This window comes from Peromyscus leucopus, chromosome 7 (assembly GCF_004664715.2).
Source record: "Peromyscus leucopus breed LL Stock chromosome 7, UCI_PerLeu_2.1, whole genome shotgun sequence".
In the NCBI taxonomy this organism is placed as follows: domain Eukaryota; kingdom Metazoa; phylum Chordata; class Mammalia; order Rodentia; family Cricetidae; genus Peromyscus; species Peromyscus leucopus.
The window spans coordinates 108,536,373-108,560,975 of record NC_051069.1 but is presented as its reverse complement, the minus strand read 5'-3'; the positions used below and the strand labels follow the sequence as shown (position 1 = coordinate 108,560,975).

At 49.3% G+C, this 24,603-nt stretch overlaps 1 protein-coding gene and 1 pseudogene across 1 annotated transcript; both read left to right on the top strand.

Moving 5' to 3' along the window:
- Positions 1-804: 804 nt before the first annotated feature.
- On the top strand, positions 805-1,791 carry LOC114681289 (annotated as a pseudogene).
- An 11,164-nt stretch (positions 1,792-12,955) lies between these two features.
- Positions 12,956-22,530, top strand: Xirp1 (xin actin binding repeat containing 1). The gene is given in 4 exon segments (XM_028854715.2): positions 12,956-13,102; positions 16,411-19,502; positions 19,505-20,713; positions 20,716-22,530. Coding segments are annotated over 3 exon segments (5,451 nt in total). The 5' UTR covers positions 12,956-13,102; positions 16,411-16,414; the 3' UTR covers positions 21,870-22,530.
- The last annotated feature ends 2,073 nt before the right edge of the window (positions 22,531-24,603 follow it).

Genomic DNA, 24,603 nt, shown 5'->3' with positions numbered 1-24,603 from the left:
TCAGTGGTTAAGAGCACTTGGCGCTTGTTCTTGCAGACACAGATGCAGTTCCCAGCACCCACGAGGTGACTCACAACCATCTGTAACTCTAATGACAGAGGATATGGTGCCTCTTCTGTCTCCCGTGGGTACCAGGCATTTGTGTGGTGCACAGAAACTATGCGCAAGCGCTCACACATACAAAATGAAATAAAAATAAGTTGTTGTGGGAATTCCGCCATTTGGCCCAATTGGATGCAGCGGTTTTGTTTTGTTTTGTTTTGTTTTGTTTTGTTTTGTTTTGTTTGGCATTATGGGCATGGTCTTCTCTGAGGACATGGGACACCTTAAAAACTATGGGACAGGGGTGCATGCTGTCTTGGGTGGTGGGAGCAGGAGCAAAGGTGGAGAAGTATGGCTTGCAATTGGTTTCCAGCGCCCTTGGGCAGAACGGCAGGACAACAGCTGGATCAGCAGCTGGATCAGCAGCAGTGTCTACCTTGTTCTGTGTTGGGAATGTGCCTTATTGATGTCATCCCTTAAAAAGTCTTTTTTTTTTTCCCGAGACAGGGTTTCTCCTTGTAGCTTTGTGCCGTTCCTGGAACTCACTCTGCAGACCAGGCTGGCCTCCAACTCACAGAGATCCACCTGCCTCTGCCTCCCGAGTGCTGGAATTAAAGTCATGCGCCACCAACACCTGGCTCCTTAAGAAGTCTTACCTGGCCCCTTCCCTCAGCGTCTCTCCTCATCAATAGATATATTTTTAAAACCCATCTCCACATTAGACCAGAAGCCGGGACCTTAGTCTCTTTTCCATCTTGCAAGATGGCGGGTGAAAAAGTCGAGAAGCCTGACACCGAGGAGAAGATGCCTGCAGCCATGAAGGCTGGGAGTGACGACGCTGCTGCTGGTGGTGCCCCTGCCGCTGCTGCTGGTGCCCCTGCCGCTGCTGCTGGTGCCCCTGCCGCTGCTGCGGATGCCCCTGCCACTGCTGGTGGTGGTGCCCCTGCCCCGGCCGCTGCTGGTGCCCCTGCTGCTGCTGCTGCAGCCAAAAAGAGTGACCCTGAAGTTTAAAAGCCCAAGAAGGAGAAGCCCCAGTTGCAGCTGAACCCTGTCCTGGTTAGAGGAATTGGCAGATACTTCTGATGTGCTATGTATTCCAGAAAGGCCTTGAACAAAAGGAAAACTCAGTTGTAAAACCCAAGGTTGAAAAGAAGAAAAGGGAAAAGGTCCTTGTTACTGCCACAAACCGGTTGGTGGTGATAAGAACGTGGTATTCAGGGTGGTTAAGCTTCAAAAAATGCCGAGGTCTTATGCAAAAAGCCCTTCAGCCTGCGAGTGAGAAGTCTGCTTGCCAGCGTGACTCCTGGGATCATCCTGATCATCCTCACGGGTGTCACAGGGGCAAGAGTGGCCTTCCTGAAGAAGCTGGGCAGCGGCTTGCTCCTTGTGACTGGACCTCTTGCCCTCAACAGAGTTCCTCTGCCCAGAACACACCAGAACTTTCTCATCATCACCTCTACAAAAGTTGGTATCAGCAAGGTTAAAATCCCCAAATACCTGACTGACGCTCACTTCAAGAAGCAGCTGAGCACACCCAGGCACCAGGAGTGAGGTCTTGGACACAGAGAAGGAGAAATACGAGATTTCAGAGCAGCGCAAGGCAGACCAGAAAACTGTGGACTGGCAGATTTTGCCAGCGATCAAAACCGTTCCCCAGCTCCAGGGCTACCTGCGATCTCAGTTCTCTCTGACTAATGGGATGTACCCCCACAAACTGGTTTTCTAAATTGCTAACAACCTAATTAAACAGCATATGTTTATAAAGCTGTATATGTATATATGTATAAAAATCTCCAGACATAGTCACCCTCGAAGATGCTGGACCTTTGGAATATGAATTTTTGGAGAATGCTGTTCATTCTTTGTGGTAGCTGATCCTGGTTGTCAATTTGCAGCATCAGGGAAAAGGGAGCTTCAGTTGAGCAGTTGCCTCCATCAAACTGACCTGTGGGCATGTCTGTGGGGCATTTGTTTATTGCTAATTAATGTAGAAGAGCCCAGTCCACTGTGGGAAGTGCCATCCTTAGGCAGATATGTAACTGGAAACTTTTCTGTGTCCTGCTTGACCCACAGCAGCTTATAAAATAATCACTCAAACACTCAGAGGCTTCATATTAATTACAAGCTGTTTGGTCTATGGCTCAGGCTTATGGCTGGCTAGCTATTACATCTTAAATTAACCCATTTCTATTAATCTATACATCACCATGTGTCTCCTGGCTTTACCTGTGTTCTGTTACATCTTGCTCCCCCAGGTGGCTTGCAGAGTTTTCCCTGACTCCTCCTTTCTTCTCCCTGTATCTCTACTTGGATTTCCTGCCTGGCTATAACCTGTCTTGCCATAGGCCAAAGCAGCTTCTTTATTAATCCATGGTAGTAACACATATTCACAGCATACAGAAAGACCATCCCACAGCACTTGCCCTTTTCTGTCTAATCAAAAAGGAAGGTTTTCATTTTACCATAGTAAAATGATATATGACTAAACTGTTACCAAGCAAGAATCACAGTTACAATATATAGTCTATTTGTATTTGACAAAATTAAAGAAAACATTTAATTATATATCTTAGTGAATCTGAAGTTTTATATCTAATTTATCTTTTATCATAACTAAGGAAAATTATAATTATAACTATCTAGTCTTCAACTCCATCAAAGTCCCCAGAAGGATATAATATTATGTGAGTAAAGAGGAAGTTTGCAAGCAACTTCCAAAACTCTAGACAAGAGACATCTGGCTGTCTGGACAGTCACCCAAAGGTCCTCTGTAATGTTGGGGCCTCTGTCTTCAGCCTACAGGCCTTGAGTATATGGCAGACTTTTCAGTGAAGCAGGAAATTTGAAGGACTGTCCCATCTATTTTGGCAAAGCTCATTACTTGCTTTCCTACGTGTCCTGCAAAATGTCTGGCAGTTTCCTCTGTGGAGCAGGAACCTGAAGGACCATGTCGCCTTGTTTTGCCAAAGTTCAGTGGTTATTTTCCTGTGGGTCCTGCATGTCCAGTTTATACAACATATTGTCAAGCAGTCCAGGCAAGAACAGTTTCTTGCCCGAATGGCTAGCTAGCCTTTCCACGTTGTAAGCAAACTCCATAACGAGTTTCTTCAATGGCCATTATCCTCTTTGAAGTAATTGGTGCTGCCAGGAGCAGACGTGTCTCACTGGACAGAAAAGTCAAAGTTTTTAAAACATTTTAAATGCCATATTCTGCAGGTCTTTGAAGTGTTTGAAGATTACCTACCTGAAATATATCTTTGTATGTAGCTAGAGTTTTTCTGCTTGGCCCACAGTCAGGACAATTCTGTCTTACCTGGCAGTCCCACAGCTGCTCAGACCCAACCAAGTAAACACAGAGACTTATATTGCTTACAAACTGTATGGCTGTGGCAGGCTTCTTGTTATCTCGTTCTTCTATCTTAGCCTAACCAATTTCTATTAATCTATACTTTGCCACACAGCTTGTGGCTTACCAGTACCTTACATCTCACTTGTCATGGTTGTGGCTGGCAGTGTCTCTCTGCCTCAGCTTTCCACTTCCCAAAATTCTCTTCTCTGCTTGTCCTGCCTATACTTCCTACGTGGCTACTGGCCAATCAGTGTTTTATTTATTAACTAATCAGAGCAACACATTTGACATACAGAACATCTCACAGCATCTGTATACCTAAAAAAACCTAACTAACATGACTACAATATTGACTATTACAGATGACTAACTATAATCTGTGTTTTTAATTATACATTACTTTTTTTTTTTTTTTTTTTTTTTTTTTTGGTTTTTCAAGACAAGGTTTCTCTGTGTAGCTTTGTGCCTTTTCCTGGAACTCACTTGGTAGCCCAAGCTGGCCTCAAACTCACAGAGATCCACTTGGCTCTGCCTCCCGAGTGCTGGGATTAAAGGTGTGTGCCACCACCGCCTGGCAATACATTACATTCTTAATTGAGCTGCATAAGCACAATACCTTAAACAAGAGTAGAAACATACATACAATATATTGTAACAAAAAATAACCTTAAATTCGTATCAATATACAAAAATCCTTTAAACAAGAATAGAAACTTATATACAGTGTAACAAAATTAACTTTAAATTTGTATCATTATACCAAAATTCATGTCAATGTAAAATATCTCAGATTAATAGTTGTTTTTTGGATTATAGTAGATTCAATAATCTACCTTTTTTCCTATCATTTCTATATCATACTCCCTTTTTTCTTTTAGAAAGAGATTGACTATGAACAATAACAATTTGTAACCAAACCCCCTAAATAAAGACAAACATCCATAAACCATTTTTGGGGAATGTAGATGTAGTTTTTTAGGCTACTTCCTGCTGATTGGGGGTCTTAGTAATCTTTGGGGGACCCTGAGAAAACTTGGAATTATGGTCAAGTCCTGACTGGAGTAGTCTGTGAGGCTGGATCATCTCAGCCAGCTGCCTTGATGCTGTTCAGGATGTTGGATCATCTGGGCCATTGCTCCCATTGGAGACCTCTCAGGGGGTCTTCCTTGATGGAGCCATATTAACCTGGAAGGAATCCACATCTTCTATGAAACAAAAGTAGAACCTCTTTTCCAAAGCAGCATATCCTTAGACCCAAATTTCAAAGTCCAGATACCTTTAAAATACACATGTTGGTTTAGCTTAGCAGCCCCCACAATCAAACGTCTCTCTGAAGTTGAAAATCCAAAGACAACACAACAATATACAGTATCCAGACTCTCTGTGCACCTTCCATCTTTACATGGCTTTCTTTATAGTACTTTACTCCCCTTTTAAGGATTTTATTTTATTATTTTAAAACTATACATCTCTTTTTTATGACTCTACACCTTCTCTTTTCTCTCTCAAGCCTATGCATATTTTTTAAACAGACTGTGACCCACTTAGAGTTTTTTTGTTTTGTTTTGTTTTGTTTTTTTAGTCTGAATCTGTTTTTATTGTGTATTGTTTAGCCTTTTATATGTCTGAGCAAAATCCTTAAATCCGCCAAGTAGGTGCTGCTGGAGCTTGTCTTGACAGCTTAAGCCTGCAGGTAGGGGCTGGGAGAATCCTCTCTGTACCACAGCCTGTGGGAGAGACTGCGGGGACACCCCACCCCCACCCCCCTCCCACCCCCACCCCACCCCCACCCCCCTACCCCCGCCACACCACTTAGCTCATGGCAGCTGGTGGCCATCTCCATCTGCAGGCTGAGACTAGGAAGCCCAGTATGGCTCCGTTTCTGTGCATTCAGAACCTTTTTTAAGGTTTCTCAGGTCTATGTGGATCAATGTCCAACACTGGGTACCACTTATTAAGTGTATCCACAAGAGTCTGTTAAAGGTTATCAGTGGATTTATTTATTAAGATATAAAATGGGAAGAAATACACTCACAGATATAATACAAAGTAAACAGCAGAGGTGGCTGTTCTCCGTTCTGCCTGGGGACGAATGGAACCAGCCATCCAGTCTACAGCCACCTCAAGAGAGAGAGCACAGCCCCCTCCTCAGTTTTAAGCAGTCACATGCCCAGAAAAAACATGCCTCTATGGGGCCAGATACCATAAGGTCATTGGTGGAGCAAATTCTCACAGAGATACCGTCACCTCCTCCTAAACAGTAAGGAACAATTTTAAGAAAGCAATGCCCCTTCTCCCTCTCACAAAAGGTTTTTGTTTTCTCAGGGTTATGGATAATTGTCATTTGTAAGGGGTTGGTTATAAGTTGTAATAGGGTTGGGGGTGGAACAATAAAGTTTAGATTCAGGAATCTCCTTTGGAAAAGAAAAAAGGGGAATAGATAGGATAGGATAATAAGGTAAATTATTGTATGTACTTGGAAATTAATTTAGCAACTATCAGCTTTAGATAATTAGCATTGGTATGGATTCTTGTATATTGATACAAATGTAAAATTATTTTTCTATTCCTGTTTGAGATAATTTGTATATTGACACAAATACAAAACTATATTTGTCATATTATACATATGTTCCTACTCCTGCTTAAAATATTTTTGTATATTATATTTATATTTTTCATACTGTATGTATGTTCTATGTTTTTTTTGTTTGTTTTTGTTTTTTTTTTCTTTGAGACAGGGTTTCTTTGTGTAGTTTAGTGCCTGTCCTGGATCTCGCTCTGTAGACCAGGCTAGCCTTGAACTCACAGAGATCTGCCTGACTCTGTCTCCCAAGTGCTGGGATTAAAGGCGTGCACCACCACCACCACCACCACCAGGCCAGTATGTTCTACTTTTGTTTAGAATATTTTGTGCATTGATACAAATTAAGGATATTGTTGTCATATTGCACTATACATTTCTACCTCTGATTAAGAAATTTTAATATATTGTCACAATTTCAAGGTCATTGTCCCTATACTGTACATCTGTTTACAGACTGTTCAATTTTATAATGTGAAGCCTTAGTCTTTAAGTTATATAGGTTGATAAGAGTTACAGGTTAGGGCTGGGCGGTGGTGGCGCACGCCTGTAATCCCAGCACTTGGGAGGCAGAGGCAGGCGGATCTCTGTGAGTTCGAGGCCAGCCTGGGCTACAGAGTGAGTTCCAGGAAAGGCGCAAAGCTACACAGAGAAACCCTGTCTCGAAAAACCAAAAAAAAAAAAAAAAAAAAAAAAAAAAGAGTTACAGGTTAATAATCACCCATGCTTGTCATACTTATGTTAGTTAGGTTTTCTAGATATACAGAGATATATGTTGCATGGATAGGTAATCTTCAAACACTTCATAGACCCAGAGAATATGGCATTTAAATGTTTTAATAACTTAGATTTCTGTTGATATGAGACACAATTGCTTCTGACAGCACTGATCTATTCCCGAGAGATGTTGGGTTTTGAAGACATTACACATGGAGTTTGTCTTCTTGGCAAAAGTGGCCTGTTGGGCAAAGAACTGCCCTTGCCTCGGCTGCTGACAAGTAAGTTCACTGTCCAGTCAAGACAAGCAGGACAAAGGAAAAAGCAACTGCCGAACCTTGCCAAGACAGGGTAGGCCAGTCTTTCAAAATTCCTGCTTCTGAGAATGGTCTGTCAGATAGTCTAGGCCTGTAGCCAAAAGTGGTTGCCCCGACGTTGCAGAGAAACCCTGGGTGACTGTCCAGCAGCCAGCTGTTCTGTCATGCCCTGCATGCTTCAGAAGTAGCTTCTTTGCACTTCCTACTTACTCAAGTAATATTATTTTCCTTCTCAGGCCTTGGAGAGGGTTGAAGACTAGATAGTTACAGTTACAATCCTCTCGTATTTTAGCTAAGAGCATTTCAGGTACAAGATTTAGATCCTTCAGGATAGGACAGCTATTGGAGTAAGCTCTGTAACTTGCCAATTACCTTTGGCCTGGATATTTAGTATGTGTTCTTTGCTCGATGTTGTTCTTGCTGGCTGTAGTTTCATTTTTTATGTTATTATCATTTCTTTCTTCTAGGCAAACTTTGACAATTGTTCTTATTGTGTACAGCTTTGTATTAGGTTTTAAACTTTTTTTTTTTTTTCGAGACAGGGTTTCTCTGTGTAGCTTTGCGCCTTTCCTGGAACTCACTCTGTAGACCAGGCTGCCTCAAACTCACAAAGATCCACCTGCCTCTGCCTCCCGAGTGCTGGGATTAAAGGCGTGCGCTGCCCGTTAAACTTTCTTATTTAGATAAAAAGGGGAAGTGTTGTGGGAATTCACTCGGTCATCTGACCCAATAGAGGTGTGTTTCCCCGCCCCACTCTGGGTATGTGACTCTTAAAACTGAGGAGGGGGCTGCGCTCTCTCTCTTGAGGTGGTTGTAGACTGGACGGCTAGTTCCATTCATCCCCAGGGCAGAACAGAGGGTGACGACGGCTGTTTACTTTGTTCTGTACCTGTGAGTGTATTTCTCCCCATTTTATATCTTAATTAATCCATTAATATCCTTTAAATCCTTTTGTGGATTTGCTTAACACTGGTGGGCCTGGGCTGTGTTTAGGAAAAGGAATTGAATGGGAGCCAGGGATGAAGCTGGGAAAGTTGCTTCCCCCAGGCTCCCACTGCCTGAGTTCCTGGGGAAGTCCCTCAGTGAGGGACTGTGATATGGAACTATAAGATGAAGTGACCCCTTCCCTCCCTGAGTTGCTCTTGGTCATGGTGTTTATCACAGCAACAGAAAGCTAATTAGGTCATCTTGAAAGCCCAGCCTCTCCATCCATCAGACAGGATACCCTAGGCGTGAAAACCAGTGAGATGGCTCAGCAGCTGTCTTATTAGGTTTCTATTGCTGTGGGGAGACACCATGACCACAGCAGCTCTTACAAAGGAAAAGATTTAACTGGGGCTGGCTTACAGTTTCAGAGGTTTAGTCCACTATCTTCATGGCAGGACATGACGGCACAGGCAGACATGGTGCTAGAGAAGGAGCTGAGAGTCCTACGTCTGGATTGGCAGGCAGCAGCAGGAGACTGAGACACACCAGCAAGACTTGAGCTTATGAGACCTCAAAGCCACACCCACGGTGACACACTTCTTCCAACAAGGCTACACCTACTATATATAATGCCTCTCCCTATGGACCAAGCATTCAAACACATAAATCTATGGAGGCCATACCTATTCAAACCACCACAGCAGCTAAAGTTGTTTGCAGCCAAACCTAACCTGATTCCCAGGGTGAAGGAGAGAATGAACTCCAGGTTGTCCTTTGACCTCCAGATGTACCCATGTCACATGCACCCACCACTCACACACAATAATAAATGTGATCTTTAAAACTTAAAAAGAGCCGGGCGTTGGTGGCGCACGCCTTTAATCCAGCACTCGGGAGGCAGAGCAGGCGGATCTCTGTGAGTTCGAGGCAGCCTGGCTACAAGTGAGCTCCAGAAAGGCGCAAAGTACACAGAGAAACCTGTCTCGAAAAAAAAAAAAAAAAAAAAAAAAAAAAAAAAAAAAAAAAAAAAAACTTAAAAAGAAAAAGAGAGAGAGGAAGGAAGGAAGGAAGGAAGGAAGGAAGGAAGGAAGGAAGGAAGGAAGTCCTGCAAAGTCAAAGTCACACAGCTGGTGTCCTGGGTAGGATTTGAACTCAGGCAGTGTGTCTCCTGATCAGGCCTTAATCCATTGGACTTACTCACACCGAGCTCATCTTGGAGTGGAGGGAGGCTGGGGACCTACTTCTGCTCAATCCTGGTATGAACAGAGCCTGCCTGGAGGAGGGGCTGGCAAAGGTGGAACCCTGGAGCATCAGGCTACAGAGGAGGCGCTGGGTAGCTAGAAAGCAGCTTTCGTGTGCCCTGTGCCCTGCCCTGCGCTTAGGCCCTTTGGTGGTAGGGCTTGCCCTTTCTGGAAGCCATTAACTAGCACATGCTCCAGCCTTCCAGCCTCAATCCCAAACGACTGACAGCATCCAGGGAGGAGTGTGTACCTTGTCTCATCTGGAGAGATGGCTCAGCAGTTAAGAGCACTTGGCTGCTCTTCCAGAGGTCTTGATTTCAATTCCCAGCAACCACTAGGTGGCTCACAACCATCTCTAGTGATGCCCTCTGCTGGCATAAAGAAGTACATACAAATAGAGCACTCGTACATAAAATAAATAAATCTTCTTTTTAAAAAATGTCATTTAGAACAGACTTGACCTGAAGAGCTCCTGACAGAGGGGGCCACAGGCATCACAGGTGACCTCGCCCTGTCTGAGCTGCAGACATAAACAACACTCAGAGCCACTTCTTGTAATGCCTGTGCTAAAGCCCAGACCATGGGACATGGCTGAGTTCCAGGCCAGCCTGGGCTGCAGATGAGACCACTTCAGGAAGCCCCAAGTCCCATCTCCAGCACTCCATAAAATGGCATGGCAGCACCCCGCTTTGATCTCAGCACTGAGGAGATGGAGACAAGATCTGAAATTCAAGGTCATCCTTAGCTTAGGGTTGGAGGCCAGCAAGGGCTACGTGAGGGCATGTCTCCAAAATAAAACAAACTACAAAAAAAAAAAAAAAACTAAGGACTTCACATCAGAACAGAGCAAAGAGAGTGCTGTGGGCCTACACCGTCAGGTGTGTGCTTTACCCCCTTGTCTACAGAGCCTCTTTCTACATTTCTGACTTGAAATTTTTTATTGTTTTCTTTCTTTCTTCTTTTTCTTTTTTCTTTTCTTTTCTTTTTCTTTTTCTTTTTTCTTTTTTTTTTTTTTTTTTTTTTTTTTTTTTTGTTTTTTTTTTCGAGACAAGTTTTCTCTGTGTAGCTTTGGAGCCTATCCTAGAACTTACTTTGTAGACCAGGCTGGCCTCAAACTCACAGAGATCTGCCTGGCTCTGCCTCCTGAGTGCTGGGATTAAAGGAGTGAGCCACCCCACCCAGCATGTGAACTGCTATTTGCTCAAATAATTTTTTTTTTTTTTTTTGGATTGTGGGCCTAAAGAGATGGTTCAGCAGTTAAAAACACTTGCTGCTTGTCTTGGTTAGTGTTGTTTTTTTTTCACAGTATTACTGTGAAGAGACACCATGATCACAGCACCTCTTATAAAGGAAAAGATTTAACTGGGGCTGGCTTACAGTTTCAGAGGTTTAGTCCATTATCTTCATGGCAGGACATGGCGGCACAGGCAGACATGATGCTGGAGAAGGAGCTGAGAGTCCTACGTCTGGATCTGCAGGCAGCAGGAAGAGGGAATAACCCTGGGTCTGGCCTGAGCATGTGAAATCCCCAAAGCTCACTACCCACCCCCAGTGACACGCTTCTCCCAACAAGGCCACACCTCCTAACTCCTGTCAAGTAGTGCCACTCCCTAATGACCAAGCATTCAAATATATGAGCCTATGGGGCCATTCTTATTCAAACCACCACACCACTCTCCCATAAAACCATAGTTTGGTTCTCAGCACACACATCAGTTAGCTCACAACCACCTGTAACCCCAGGGGGCCTGGTAACCTCTTCTGGCCTCCTGGGGTAGTGCACTCACATACACAGACACACAGAGAAATAAAAATAAACTTTAAAAGACTCACAACCCAGTGAGCAGTGGTGGTGCACACCTTTCATCTCAGCACTTGGTAGGCAGATGTAGGTGGATCTCTGAGTTTGAGGCCAGCCTGGGCTACAGAGGGAGTTCGAGGACAGCCAGGGCTACACAGAGAACCCCTGTCTCAAAAAAACCAAAACCAAACCAAACAAACAAACAAAAACAAACTCTCGATCCTCTTGGATCTACCTGAGTGTTGGAATTACTGAACAATTTAGACAACAGTGTGTTTCTAATGATGCATGTGAGGAGAACCCCTCCATCGATTCAATGACGGAACCTGGGGAATTTCTCACAGGAGTTAACACCCTTGATGCTGTGAAAGCAAATTTGCCTGTATGCTTTTCTTTCCTCTTTTTTTGATTACTTTTTTGGTGGGGGAGAAGGAGAAAGGATTTCACTACGTAGCCCTGGCCAGCCTCTAGAGCAGGCCAGGCTCAAACTCAGCGATCTGCTGTCTCGGCCTCCTGTGTAACCGGGATGAAGGCTACACCACCATAGTCAGCTTAATTACATCTGGTTTGTTTGCTTGTTTTCAAAAGTGTATTTTGTGTTTGGAGATCACAGGACAAGTTGTAGAAGTTGGTTCTCTCCTTCTAGCACTCGGGTCCTCAGGGATTGAGCTCAGGTCTTGGTGGCAAGCGCTGAGCCATCACCTCCAACCTGTGCTTTTCTAACACACATAAACCAGGCGGTTTCCCAACACACACTGCATGGTAAGCTATCTCCACAGGTCTTTCATATGACCGTTCATTCAGTGCTCCCAACAATCACCCAGGGAGGTAGTCATTTGTGGTGGTAGATGGTCCTGCTTCCTCTGGCACATCCTGTGAGAGGGAGGCTCTGACATTTCCATCCCTTCCAGGGACAGCCAGGATCCTGGGGGAGGGGGCAATCAAGGGAGGGAGGGGGAGAGAGAGAGAGAGAGAGAGAGAGAGAGAGAGAGAGAGAGAGAGAGAGAGCATGACGGTCTTGATGCCATGGGAAAGGTTCGTCATCCTTGGCATCTGAAGGAACTTGGATTTCAGAAGGAAGACAGAATGCACTCTCACCCGGAGAGGAGCCTGTCTTCCCACCTGGGACAAAAGCCTCTTCCTTCCCTGGCATCCCTCCACAGGCCTGTGTGCCAACATAAGTGATGGAGCTTGCCAGGGTAACTGAGGAGGAGGCAGGTGTGATGTCTGCCACCCCATCTGTGACCACGAAGATGATGACTCCAGGGTCAGAAATAACCCCACAGTCAGCTCCCATGTCGGGCCTCCCAGCCATTCCCAGAGAGTCTGGGCCCTGAGTCAGAGCAAAGAGTCCAGAAGTAGCCATGGACCCTGGCAGGGACACCACAGAGCTAGCCTAGAGATATTTTGATAAATCAAAGGCCTACTCCTTCAGAAGTCCTCTCAGTTTACTTTCCTCATAGCTTCGCAGACCTGAGCTGTGGAGCTAGGGTAAAAATGGACAGGAGACAGCCCAGCTTTCTTTCTGCACAGAGAAAATCAGAGGACAAAAACCTGGGCTTTTTACTCAAAAGTCTACACTGGTAGAGATGGACGATGAGAAGTCTTGTCCTGTCTTCAGGGAGCCGCCAGGCTTGGGGCACGGTAGTAACAACAACACAGAGAGAAGCCAAAGGATGAGAGAACAGGGACACCCGTGTGTCAAGTGACCCCCTTATTCATCCCCTCAAAATAGTCTGGATGTCTCCATCCATGACTGAGTCACCCACCCCAATACTGGGGGCAGACTTGGGATGAATGGAGCTCTTCCTCCACCCTACCCCTCCTCAGCCCAAAGAACTTGTAACTGATTCCCCAGGATGGAAAACTGACTTCCACAAGCCCTAAAAATAACTGGACCACTTAATACTCCGAACATAGCCTCTCCCTGCCCCCGCCTCACCCACCCCCAGCCAGCCAGATAAAGGCAGCTGCCTGGCTGGCAGAGAACAGAGACCCAGAGCCAAGGTAGAGAGAAGGCGTGGGACCCAGAAACAGAACTGAACTCACACCAGAGAACCCCAAGGACTACAGACTCCAAGGCTGCACCCGCTAGACACCGAAAGCACCCAGACCCGACCCTCGGTGAGTAACCTCCCCAGCTCTGGGCCGTGCCCTCTGATCCTTGCAGCATGGGTGTCAGGAGTGAGCCTAGCGGGAAGATGTTGAGAAGCATGTGGGCACAGGTGTACAGGGCAGGTCCCAAGAGAGAAGTTTCACCAAGATTTTTCTCTAGAAGGTAGCAAGGTTTGTATGTGTTCAGCAGCTGCTGTGGTTACCACAGGCTGGCTCAAGAAGCAGATTCTCTCTGGTCTAGTATAATCCAGAGTGAGTTTCAGGTGGTCACCTGGAGTTTTGATTTTTTTCTTTAATTACATTTTTGTTTGTGTGTATGTGAGTGGGTCTATGTGCCATAGTGAAAGGGTAGCAATCAGAGCACATTGTTCCTCTGTTTTACCATGTATGTGGATCCCAGGAACGGAACTCAGGTCCTCAGAAACAGGAGGAGCTGCCTTGACACTGAGCCCTCTTGCCGGCCCTGGAGTTTTAATTTTTAAAATGCAGCTATGGGCCTGGGACACAGCTTAGTTGGTGAATCTCGGTCTTGGGAGGCAGAGGCAGGAGGATCTGAAGTTCAAGGTCATCTCCAACCACTTATTGAGTTTGAGATCAACCTGGACTAGATGAGAGTCTGTTCAAAAATAAGTAAAAATGCAAATATGGAACTCCTCTTGCTCCTCAGGAAGCCTGAGGTCAGTCCAGGGACCACAGGAAAGAGGGACAGACAAAAGCTGGGGTGACGGGGCCAGGAACAGCAATAAAGCCAGAACGTGGCCTGGACAAGCCCGGTTCCCAGCATTGTTGGTGACAATCTTGGCATATATGGCCCCAGAGATTTCATGCCCAGGCCAGTCTGTGAGCAGCTTCCCGTGAGGCGGCCTGGGTAGGATGACTTTGTCCCAGGCCATTGTCTTCCCCGTGGGAAAAACCCTCAAACTAAGCCTAGGGCAGAATGGATGATCAGGTCTGAAGTCACCCAGTGGTAGGCATCCAGAGTAGGCCAGTGCCAAAGAGGGGTCTGGGGTGGAGGTGGGTGGTCCTAAGCAAGCAGTAGGTGGTCCTGATTGGCTGTCTCAGCATAGGAGACCTATGCACGGACAATTTTTGAAACTCACTATATCCTAAACCTGGCCCCAAACTGTCTGTGGGAGTCTCAGGCCAGGAGTGGAGCTAGGAAGGCCAGGAGCCAGAAAACTTGCCTCAGCCTTTTCCACCCACTTGCTGAGCCTCCACGGACAGCTCCTGCCCCTCACTGGCCTGTTTCCCCTAACAACAGGCAATCAGACTCACTGGCTTCTGAGGATCCTTAACTCTGACCTCTTTGACCTCTGTGACCCTAGCAAGGATTCCGGGGGTTCCTGGGAGTTGGCGCTGGGTGCAGCCGGTAATCTCTGTAGGACAGCTGCTCAAGCCACCCTCGGGGTGACCAGATAGAGCCTGGGCTTCTGTGTGGTCTCCTCATCAGAGCTCAGAGACAGGAGGGACCACCCAGAGGTTTTGCTTGGGGCCCAGGCAGAAAATGTCAGACTTCACCTCCTCAGGACCCTGATATCCATGGTGGACAGACCAGGGAGGGGTGGGGCAAGCAGCCCTCCCTTCTCCCTCTAAGGGAGAAGGACAGGAGGATGTCTGTCTGTCTGGTACTTGTCAGCCACATTCCTGCCTCATCCCACACCCTCGGATCTCTGCGTGATGGGGATCCTCCAGGTTGGCCTACAGGCCAGATACCTTGACACCTCAGAGGAAGCATAAGGCAGAGTCTCCTAGGAGCCCAAAGTATGGAAGGAGATGGCATGGGACATGGGCACACCAGGTCTCCCTGGCTGAGCTGGAACCTCCCTGAGTGTCATGAAGTCTGGCCGAGGCTTGGACCTCAGCTATATTTAGTGCCAAGTGCAGGGCGGAGCGGTGGGTCAGAGCAGCACATAGTTCACATTCTTTCCCTAATGGCCTCTGGGGACTGTCATAACACCTGTCACAAGACAGATAGGACATACATGAAACAGACCCGAAGACGGCTGGAGGGGTGAGGAGAGTTAGGAGAGGTGTGCCTTGCTGGAAGCTGGTTGGGGCAGGGGGAGGGGTTAGGATCCAGATTCTGGCCGCAAGCCCTGCCCTAGAGACTCTCCAAAATATGCTTGCATGTACACTAGGGAGGGCTCTCTGTGGGCCGGGGACAGGACTCTCGTGTCCAGAGCTGTTTGGGCCGAAGGGATCTTAATCCCACAATCTTCTACCATGCACACACCCTGGATACATCACCTCCCAATTCTCCTAAGGGTGCCCGTTGAGGACGAGAGGGGCCCCATGGCCAATAAAAAAAAGCCCTGCGTATCCAACCCTCTTATTTCTTAGGGGTCAGGCCCTCAGTAAGGTCTAGGGTCTCCAAGTCAGCACTACCTACAACTCATTCTGCAGGACCTGACTCTGGGCCTCATGTTTCTCATCCTTAATGGCAAAGAGTTGTGGGGAGAAAAAAAACTTCGGATACCATTAATTCCAGACTGGGAATGTGGATCAGTTGGTAGAATGCTTGCCTACCATGCTCAGAGCCCTGGGGTCAATCCCCAGCACCTACCATGGTAGCATATTCCAGTAATCGAATTGCATGGAAGGTGGTGGTATACAGGAGGATTCAAGGTCATCCTCGGCTACACAGCAAGTTTGAGGCTAGTCTGGGCTATTTGAGACCCTGTCTGTAAAAAGAAAAACACTGCCCTGGAATTCAAATGTTGGCTCTGCCTAAACATGAGCAACTTTCTCTCCTTGGAACTCTATTTCCCAGCAAGGGCTGTGGACCCAGGGGCCTGGGAAAGGCTGGCGTTAGTTGAGAGCCAGGAAGTGGAGGCTGGAGAAAGGTCTCTGGCCAACGTGCTAATTCCGCCCTCTGGTGTTCTGTGAGGGAATTTCACCACCATAGGAAATGAGTCTTCGTTTAAACTTCTCCTAAGAAAGGGTTCTTCAGAGCTCTCACTTGGGAGTCTCCCAGGGAAACAACAATTTTGACAGAGGAAGATGTAGATGACTCATCCAGTTTACCCACTGGAGATCCAAATCCCTTCAATGACTGGAAAGCATCTCAAGGCCAGTTGTGCCCTGCTTGATCCCAGCAACCCAGATGAGACTAGGAAGCAGAGGCTCACGGTGATGGACAGACAGACAGAAGGATGGACGGATACACCAGCCAGGCAGAGTGAGCCTCTGGCTAGCTAGAGATGTGGGGGAAGAGGGGGGCAGCCCTTAGTAAGAGTCACACAATTCCTGGGCCTTTCTCCTGCTATCCATCCCAGGAACTGGCCCTCACTCCACTCACCTCTTCCTCTTCTTCTCAGAAGGATGGCTGATGCCCAGACGCAGGTAGCTCCTACACCAACCATCCAAATGAGGATTGGAAAGGACCTACCCCACCCCCCTCCCCCAGCCCTAGAGGGTCTGCCATTGCCACCACCCAAGGAGTCCTTCTCCAAGTTCCAGCAACAGCGGCAGGCCAGCGAGCTCCGCCGTCTCTACAAACACATCCACCCTGAGCTTCGAAAGAACCTCGAGGAAGCTGTGGCCGAGGACCTGGCGGAGGTGCTGGGCTCAGAAGAGCCCACCGAGGGTGATGTTCAGTGTATGCGCTGGATCTTTGAGAACTGGCGACTGGATGCCATTGGTGACCACGAGAGGCCGGCTGCCAAGGAACCTGTGTCAGGTGGCAACGTTCAGGCCACCTCTCGGAAGTTTGAGGAAGGCTCCTTTACCAGCAGCTCGGATCAGGAGCCAGCTGGACCCCGGCCAGCCGGAGGTGATGTTCAAGCTGCTAGACAGCTATTTGAGACCAAGCCACTGGATGCATTGACAGGCCAGGAGGAGGCAACAGAGGCCACCACGAAGGAGCCTGCAGCCAGTGGAGACGTACAGGGTACCAGAAAGCTCTTTGAGACACGTCCTCTGGACCGGCTGGGCTCCCGCCCCTCTATCCAGGAGCAGAGCCCCTTGGAGCTGCGCTCGGAGATTCAGGAGCTGAAGGGTGATGTGAAGAAGACGGTGAAGCTGTTTCAGACGGAACCTCTCTGTGCCATCCAGGATGCAGAGGGCACCATCCATGAAGTCAAGGCTGCCTGTCGGGAGGAGATCCAAAGCAATGCAGTGAGGTCAGCTCGCTGGCTCTTTGAGACCCGACCTCTGGATGCCTTCAACCAGGATCCCAGCCAGGTGCGGGTGATTCGGGGGATCTCCCTTGAGGAGGGAGCCCTGCCCGATGTCAGTGCGACTCGTTGGATCTTTGAGACGCAGCCTCTGGATGCCATCCGTGAGATCTTGGTGGACGAGAAGGACTTCCAGCCGTCGCCAGATCTCATCCCTCCTGGTCCAGATGTTCAGCAGCAGCGACATCTGTTTGAGACCTGTGCCCTGGACACTCTGAAAGGGGAAGGAGAAGCTGGGGCAGAGGCTCCACCCAAGGAGGAGGTGATTCCTGGTGACGTTCGCTCTACACTCTGGCTGTTTGAGACGAAACCCCTGGATGCTCCCAGAGACCAGGTCCAAGTGGGTCATCTGCAGCGGGTGGGTCACCAGAAGGGTGAGGGGCTTATGAATGACCGTCTATCTAGTGATGGCACTTCAGCATTGCCTCTGTCTCAGGGTGTCCCCCAGAATGACGGGTTGAAGGGGGACGTGAAAACCTTCAAGAATCTTTTTGAGACCCTTCCCCTGGACAGCATCGGGCAGGGTGAGCATTCAACCTGTGGAAATATAAGCAGAGCACAAACAACTGATTCTGCTGAGCAGTCCCAGGGCACAGATTGCCCCATATATGCCATGCAGGACAGCAGAGGACAGCTCCATGCCCTGACGTCTGTCAGCAGAGAGCAGGTAGTTGGAGGCGATGTACAGGGCTACAAGTGGATGTTTGAGACACAGCCCCTAGACCAGCTGGGTCGAAGTCCCAGCACCGTCGATGTGGTGCGAGGCATTACTCGGCAGGAAGTGGTGGCCGGGGACGTTGGCACCACTCGGTGGCTCTTTGAGACACAGCCACTGGAGATGATCCACCAACAAGAGCAGCAGAAACGGCAGGAGGAGGATGGGAAGGGTCCAGAAGCTCCCCCTTCGGAGCTCCCCCAAAAAGGCGATGTGCAGACCATCCGCTGGCTGTTTGAGACCTACCCCATGAGCGAGTTGGCCGAGAAGCAAGAATCTGAGGTCATAGACCCCGTGAGCAAGGCTGAAGCACAGTCGTGCACCTGGATGTTTGGGCCCCAATCTCTGACCCAGATAGAAGGTTCTGGAGAACAGCACCTGCAAACCAGCCAGGTCCAGGCTAGAGACAGACAGACAGACAGACATGTCTTTGAGACTGAATCTCTGCAGGCATCAGGCCAGCCCTGTGGGAGAAGACCTGTAAGGTACTGCAGCCGGGTGGAGATTCCTTCAGGGCAGGTATCTCGGCAGAAAGAGGTTTTCCAGGCATTGGAGGCAGGCAAGAAGGAGACGCAGGAGACCAGGGTAAGCCCTGAGTCCATCCCCACAGGCTCTGTGCACAAATTCACCTGGCTCTTTGAGAACTGCCCCATGGGCTCCCTGGCAGCTGAGAGCATCAGGGGAGACAACCTCCAGGAAGAACAGCCTAAAGGCTCTGCAGATCGTGGGACACCAGAGAGGCAGGAGACAGCAGCCGAGAGAACCCTTCGGACTCTGCACGCCACTCCTGGCATCCTGCACCATGGAGGAATCCTCATGGAAGCCCGAGGGCCAGGGGAGCTCTGCCTTGCCAAGTATGTGTTCCCAAACCCAGGGCAGGGGCGCCCCTACATACGGAAGGAGGAGCTGGTGTGTGGTGAGCTCCCCAGGATCGTTCGCCAAGTGCTGCGTCGGGCAGATGTGGACCAGCAGGGACTGCTGGTCCAGGAGGACACAGCTGGCCAGCTCCAGCTCCACCCACTGAGGCTGCCAGGGCCAGGTGACCCCGGGAATATTGAAGATATGGATCCTGCGCTCCAACAGCTGTTGGCTTGTGGGCTTGGAGTCTCTGTGGCCAAGACGGGGCTGGTGATGCAGGAGACAGGGCAGGGCCTGGTGGCCCTGACTGCTTACTCCCTTCAGTCCCAGCTGACCAGCAGGGGCCCTGAAAGAAGCAGTGTGCAGCTGCTGGCCAGCTGCATAGACAAAGGAGACCTGACAGGCCTCCACAGTCTGCGGTGGGAGCCACCCGCAGACCCACGCTCTACACCAGACAGTGAGGGGTCCCAGAGGTTCCCCCCAACTGAGAGCATCATACATGTTGCCCCATTAGACCCCACCATGGAGATGGGGCATTTGAGAGTTTCGGGGGCCACACCCTGCCCACCTCCACCTCAGGCATTTGGAAAAGTGGTCCTTCCAAATGGGAAAGCTGTAGCCCAGGCTCCATTGCAGGAAGTAAGAAAGCAAACGGATACCGGCCCTGCGGGCAGATGGCGAAGGCAGCCTTAGGAGGGCCAGAGGGAGCCACAGCTTCCCCTCGAGGGTCTGGGACCCCAGATCTCCAGGAAGCCATGCAAAATCTGCGGATGGCAACCGCAGAGGCCCAAAGCCTGCACCAACAAGTTCTGAACAGGCATTCACGGGGCTCTGACCCTGCAGCCACCTCCATGCCCAGCCAAGATGTTCCTCTGCAAGCATCTACTCAGCCTGCCACTGGGGCTACCCAAGGCAGCATCAGACCTGTGGCCAGAAGTGAAGCCGGGATCCCAGCAGCCCCCAGAAAGGTCAGTGGGGACAACAGAGCAGTCCCCAGAGGGCTGCCTGGGGGGCGGGTGACCATACAGGATGGTGTCTATGCTGCTCACCCTGTGAGGACCTCTGACCCACCTGGGGCTATCCAGCCTTCTGAAAAAGAGCCCCAGCCAAGGAACAGGGAGAGTGCGCTCTCTGCTCATGATCCCAGCCCACCCGAGGCACAACCAGGTCAGAGTTCCAGGCCAGGATATCACGAGCCTGGGGGTCATACACAAAGGGCCTGGGGACCTCTGGGGAAAGCGATGGTCCCAATCTGGCCTGAGGGCCTTCAAGCGGCAGATGCTACCCTGAAGACTGTCCCTCTCCCTCACCACACTCCAGCATCTAAACCCCAGGCAGCAGGTGCCAGCCTGCACTCCCATAATGCCTCTGTTCCTCCTCCTCCTAATCTCCCAGCTGCTGTGACAGAACCTGACCACCCAGTTCAAGGCCACCACCATGAGGACTCCATCCAGCAGGCCTCCAAGTCCCTGCAGGACCCCCTTCTTCACACTCACAACAGACTTGCTGGACAGAAAACCCCTGAGGGATCAGAGACAAAAAGCTCCAAACCGGAATGCACCATGCGTCCAAGAAAGAAACCCCCGGTGCCTCCTAAACCTCCCCATCTAAACCAAGTCCACCCCCCTCATAGGCTGCCCAAGCCCTCAGCAGTCTCTTCTGATATCCCAGAAGCAGGGCAAGAGCACAAGCCAGGTGAGCCAGACACAGCCAACCCTCAATCAGCCAAAACTCCCAAAGCAGCTCCGGAATGCCTGCCTCCAGCTGAATGCTCCAAGGGACAGACCCAGGCCAAGCCTCAGCAACTACTCAGCACCATGGCTTCCAGGCCCAGCAGGGGTCAGTTACCCAGCAGCAGCAGCCAGAGCCCTGACTCCCTAAGGTGAACATTCTCAACAATGACTTGGACTCACCACAAAGTGACTTTAGCTCCCCAAAAGAGCAGCCCACCGACTGTTCCAAGCAGGAGACTGCTGAGAACCCAGAGACTGTACGAGGTAGCCATCAAGAGCTCCAGGGCCTCCTAAGCCAAGTACAAGCCCTGGAAAAGGAAGCAACCCACAGTGTGGATGTGCAGGCCCTACGGAAGCTCTTTGAGGGTGTACCCCAGCTGGGAGGGGACACCCCTCAGGTTCCCACTGCACCCCACAAGACTGAGGCCTCAATGGAGCAGGCCTTTGGGGAACTGACTCGGGTGAGTACAGAGGTTGCCCAGCTGAAGGAACAGACCCTGGCCAGGCTGCTGGACATTGAAGAAGCGGTACACAAGGCTCTCAGCTCCATGTCTAGCCTCCAGTCTGAGGTCCACACAAGGGACTATCCACAGAGAACACCAAAGGATCCCAGTGCACACGAGGCCAGTGTCTCCACCAGCAGCAGAACCACACCTACAGGCTCAAGTCAGGCCAAAGGTCCAAATGTAGTCAAAAATCAAGGCAATGGTCAGAGCCATGCAGAGGAGCAAGGTCAAGCCAAGGTCAGAAGTCACACAGAGGTCCTTCCCTCCAGGAGGCTGGAGACGCCAAGAGAAGAGTCCGGCCTCCAACAAGTCTCACCTTCCTGCAAAGGCTCTACCTCCTCCCCCACTTTCATCTCTATCCAATCAGCTACCAAGAAGCTTCCAGAAGCTTCTAGCCCTCAGGGAAGCCATTATATCCCAGGGAAAAGCACACACCTAGCTCAGGACAGAGGCCAAGCCCTGCTCCACCAGAGAGATATCCAGGACCAGGCTGGGATGATTATCAAGGGCTCTGAGCCCACAGGGCAGCAAAAGAACGTTCTGGAATTACAGACTGGGTCAGCTAGCTCCAAGTCCTATGGAGCCACCAGAACAGTGACTGAACAGTATGAGGAGATGGACCAGTTTGGGAATACAGTCCTCACTTCCTCCACCACCGTTACCCAGCAGGCAGAGCCGCTGACGGACCCCAGCCCACAGCTCCGACTCCACACTTCTCCCTTGCTAAGGCAGTTCCTACACAGCCCCTCCAGGTTCAACAGTGATGTGGCAGAAGCTGAGATAGCCTAGGTCTCCTGCAGCCACATCCAGCCGGCTGCCCTGTGAGCCCCTCTGTCTCCCGCCCAGCACGGTTACCTCCCCCAGAGCTCTAGGACTGAGGCGTGGGCTGGCCTCCAGCACATATGGAGCAAGGACCAAGAAGAATGGAGCTCTTCAGAGAGCTGATGAGGGCTGTTTGCCTTGTCAGGTCCAGTTCTTGAAAAAGAGACAAGAAAAGTAAAGGCGCCAGGCACAGAGTAAGGCTGGATGGGTGGGACGGACAGGACCTGCTAGCTACCTGTGGAGAATGGAGCGTGTGCACATGCAATTAGCCCAGCTTACACATGCCCTAGGGAATCTGCATCTCCTTGCCGGAGTTGGAGAGACACCCCTCCACCGGGCCCCTCCGTCACCAGCCTTTATTTCTTTTATTATGGAATCTGGTTGTCTTAATCCCCGGTGAAGACCAGGGCTGACTGGACTGGACGTGACATTGGTCTCTGTTAGAGACTGGGCAGAGGGGTGCCTGCCTCTTCACCACCAGTGGTCCAGAGCTCACACAGAAAGAGCTAGCAGTAAACAGTGTTCCTAGAAGCCAAGTACACCGCCCCTCCTGCTCCCTTCACCCCAACTCTGTACCCCAAAAGGGAAAAACTATGACCCCCAAATAAACCCAAAGGTGATTCTCTGCTGTGTGTGTAAGAGACTGTGTATGTGCCTGCCCGTCTCACACGGGAAAACAATCATGATCATCAGGTGCCTGTTCTAACATTAGCAGTACTAACACAGAAGAGCCAGTGTTCCCCACAGTGTAGGTCAGGGAACAGAAATGCCCGCCACTCCCCTGTTCTGTGATCTCTGCATGCACACACATCCACCACGCTCCATACACACACTCAGATACACACACGGTACATACACATGGAAACTACCAACATGTACCACTCTCACACATACACAGAGAGATGTATACCATAGACATGCACACAGCACAGACCCAGACCCACATGCTGCCGTCCCTTTATCCCTGCCTCCCCCCTAATGTTCTTGGGTGTCATTCTAGGAAAAATCTTAAAATCCTGGCCCAGGGCTGGAGAGATGGCTCAGTGGTTGGGAGCACTTGAATGCTCTTCCAGAGGACCTGAGTTCAAATCCCAGCAACCACATGGCAGCTCACAATTGTCTGTAACTCCAAGATCTGACACCCTCACACAAACATACATGCAGGCAAAACACTAATAATACACATAATAAAAATAAAAATAAATTTTAAAAAATCCTGGCCCAGAATGGAAAAGTAACCCCCATACAACCAGGGAAGGGAGGTAGGAACATTCCTGCTAGAATCCCTATGCTCAGAATTGCTCAGCCATTTCTCCTTCACCTGTACTCTTGGCACACAGCGGGTCCTATGTGCCAAGGACGGAGGTGTTTTTGGGAAGGGAGCAATCAGATCCTGCCTGGAAAATGCAGTGACTTGGTGAAAACCTTTTTCCCTCTCTCAAAAACCACTGAACATTCTATGCCAGGCCCACTGTGGGGCACAGGGGTGACATAAAAATCCAGTGGGAGCTGCCATCAGGAAACTGACTTTGCATGAGGAGAGGGAGAAAGGAGAAAGATGACATCAGAAAGAGGGCGATGTGCCTAACTGAGCTGTCTTTCCACTCAGGAGACATGAGTCATAAGTCATGGCAGTGTGACCATGACAAAGAACAGTCTCAGAGAGGAGGCTAGTGTGGGCCTCCATAAGGAAGAAACATCTGATATCTGAATGTCAAGAGAATAGGACTCACAGAGTGAGTGGTGTGAGCATGTAATCTCAGCATTTGGGAAGTGGAGGCAGGAGGATCAGAAGTTCAAGGTCATCTTTGGCAACTAGTAAGTTTGAGGACAGCCTGAGCTACATTAGACTGTCTCAAAACCAAGGGTGTGGGAACCAGATATGGTGGTGCATCCCTTTAATTCCAGTACTAAGGAGGCAGACACAGCAGATCTCTGTGATGGGCCAGCCTGGTCTACACAGCCAATTCTAAGTCAGCCAGGGCTACACAGTGAGACCCGAGCTAAAATACCGGGGGTAGGGGTGGGGGATGTGTGAGGATATAGCTCAGCAGTGCCTTGGGCAGCTAACATGTACAAGGTCCCAGTAAATCAATCCTCAATACCACAAAAAATAAAACACCTATGCAGGAATTCCCATGTTTCTGGGCCCCCCACTTTGTCTCTCCCCTCTACCTTTCACAGGCTCTCACTTGGCCCCTGGCCCAGCAGCTTAACACATGAGTGTCTTCAATGTCCTCATTTGTAAAATGGGCATGGTTGTGGTATCAACCGTGTGAAGACTGTGAATTAATAGGTGTTGAGCACTTGAAGCTAAGCCTCTGCCTGGCATCATTCATAAAATAAAGCATTAGACATTCTTTTAGTGCTAAAATTTAGGGAAGGCTTTGTTTTGATTTTTAAAATGTAAGATGAGGTCTCTCTCCATAGCCCTGGCTGGCTTGAGACAGGATGCAGATCAGGCTAGACTTGAATTTGCAGTAATTCTCCTGCCTCCCCCTCAGTGCTGAGGATGGCAAGTGTGTACCACCTGGCCCAACAGCCTTGTTTCGTTTGTTTGTTTGTTTGTTTTATTTGGTTTTGTTTAAGTATTGTGCGCGTTTTGACACAGGCCCGATCTCTGTGAGAGCCAGCTGCCCAAGTGGTTCGAAAGCCATACAGAACTGTTCGAAAACAAAAAAAAAAGTGAATGGCCTCAAGT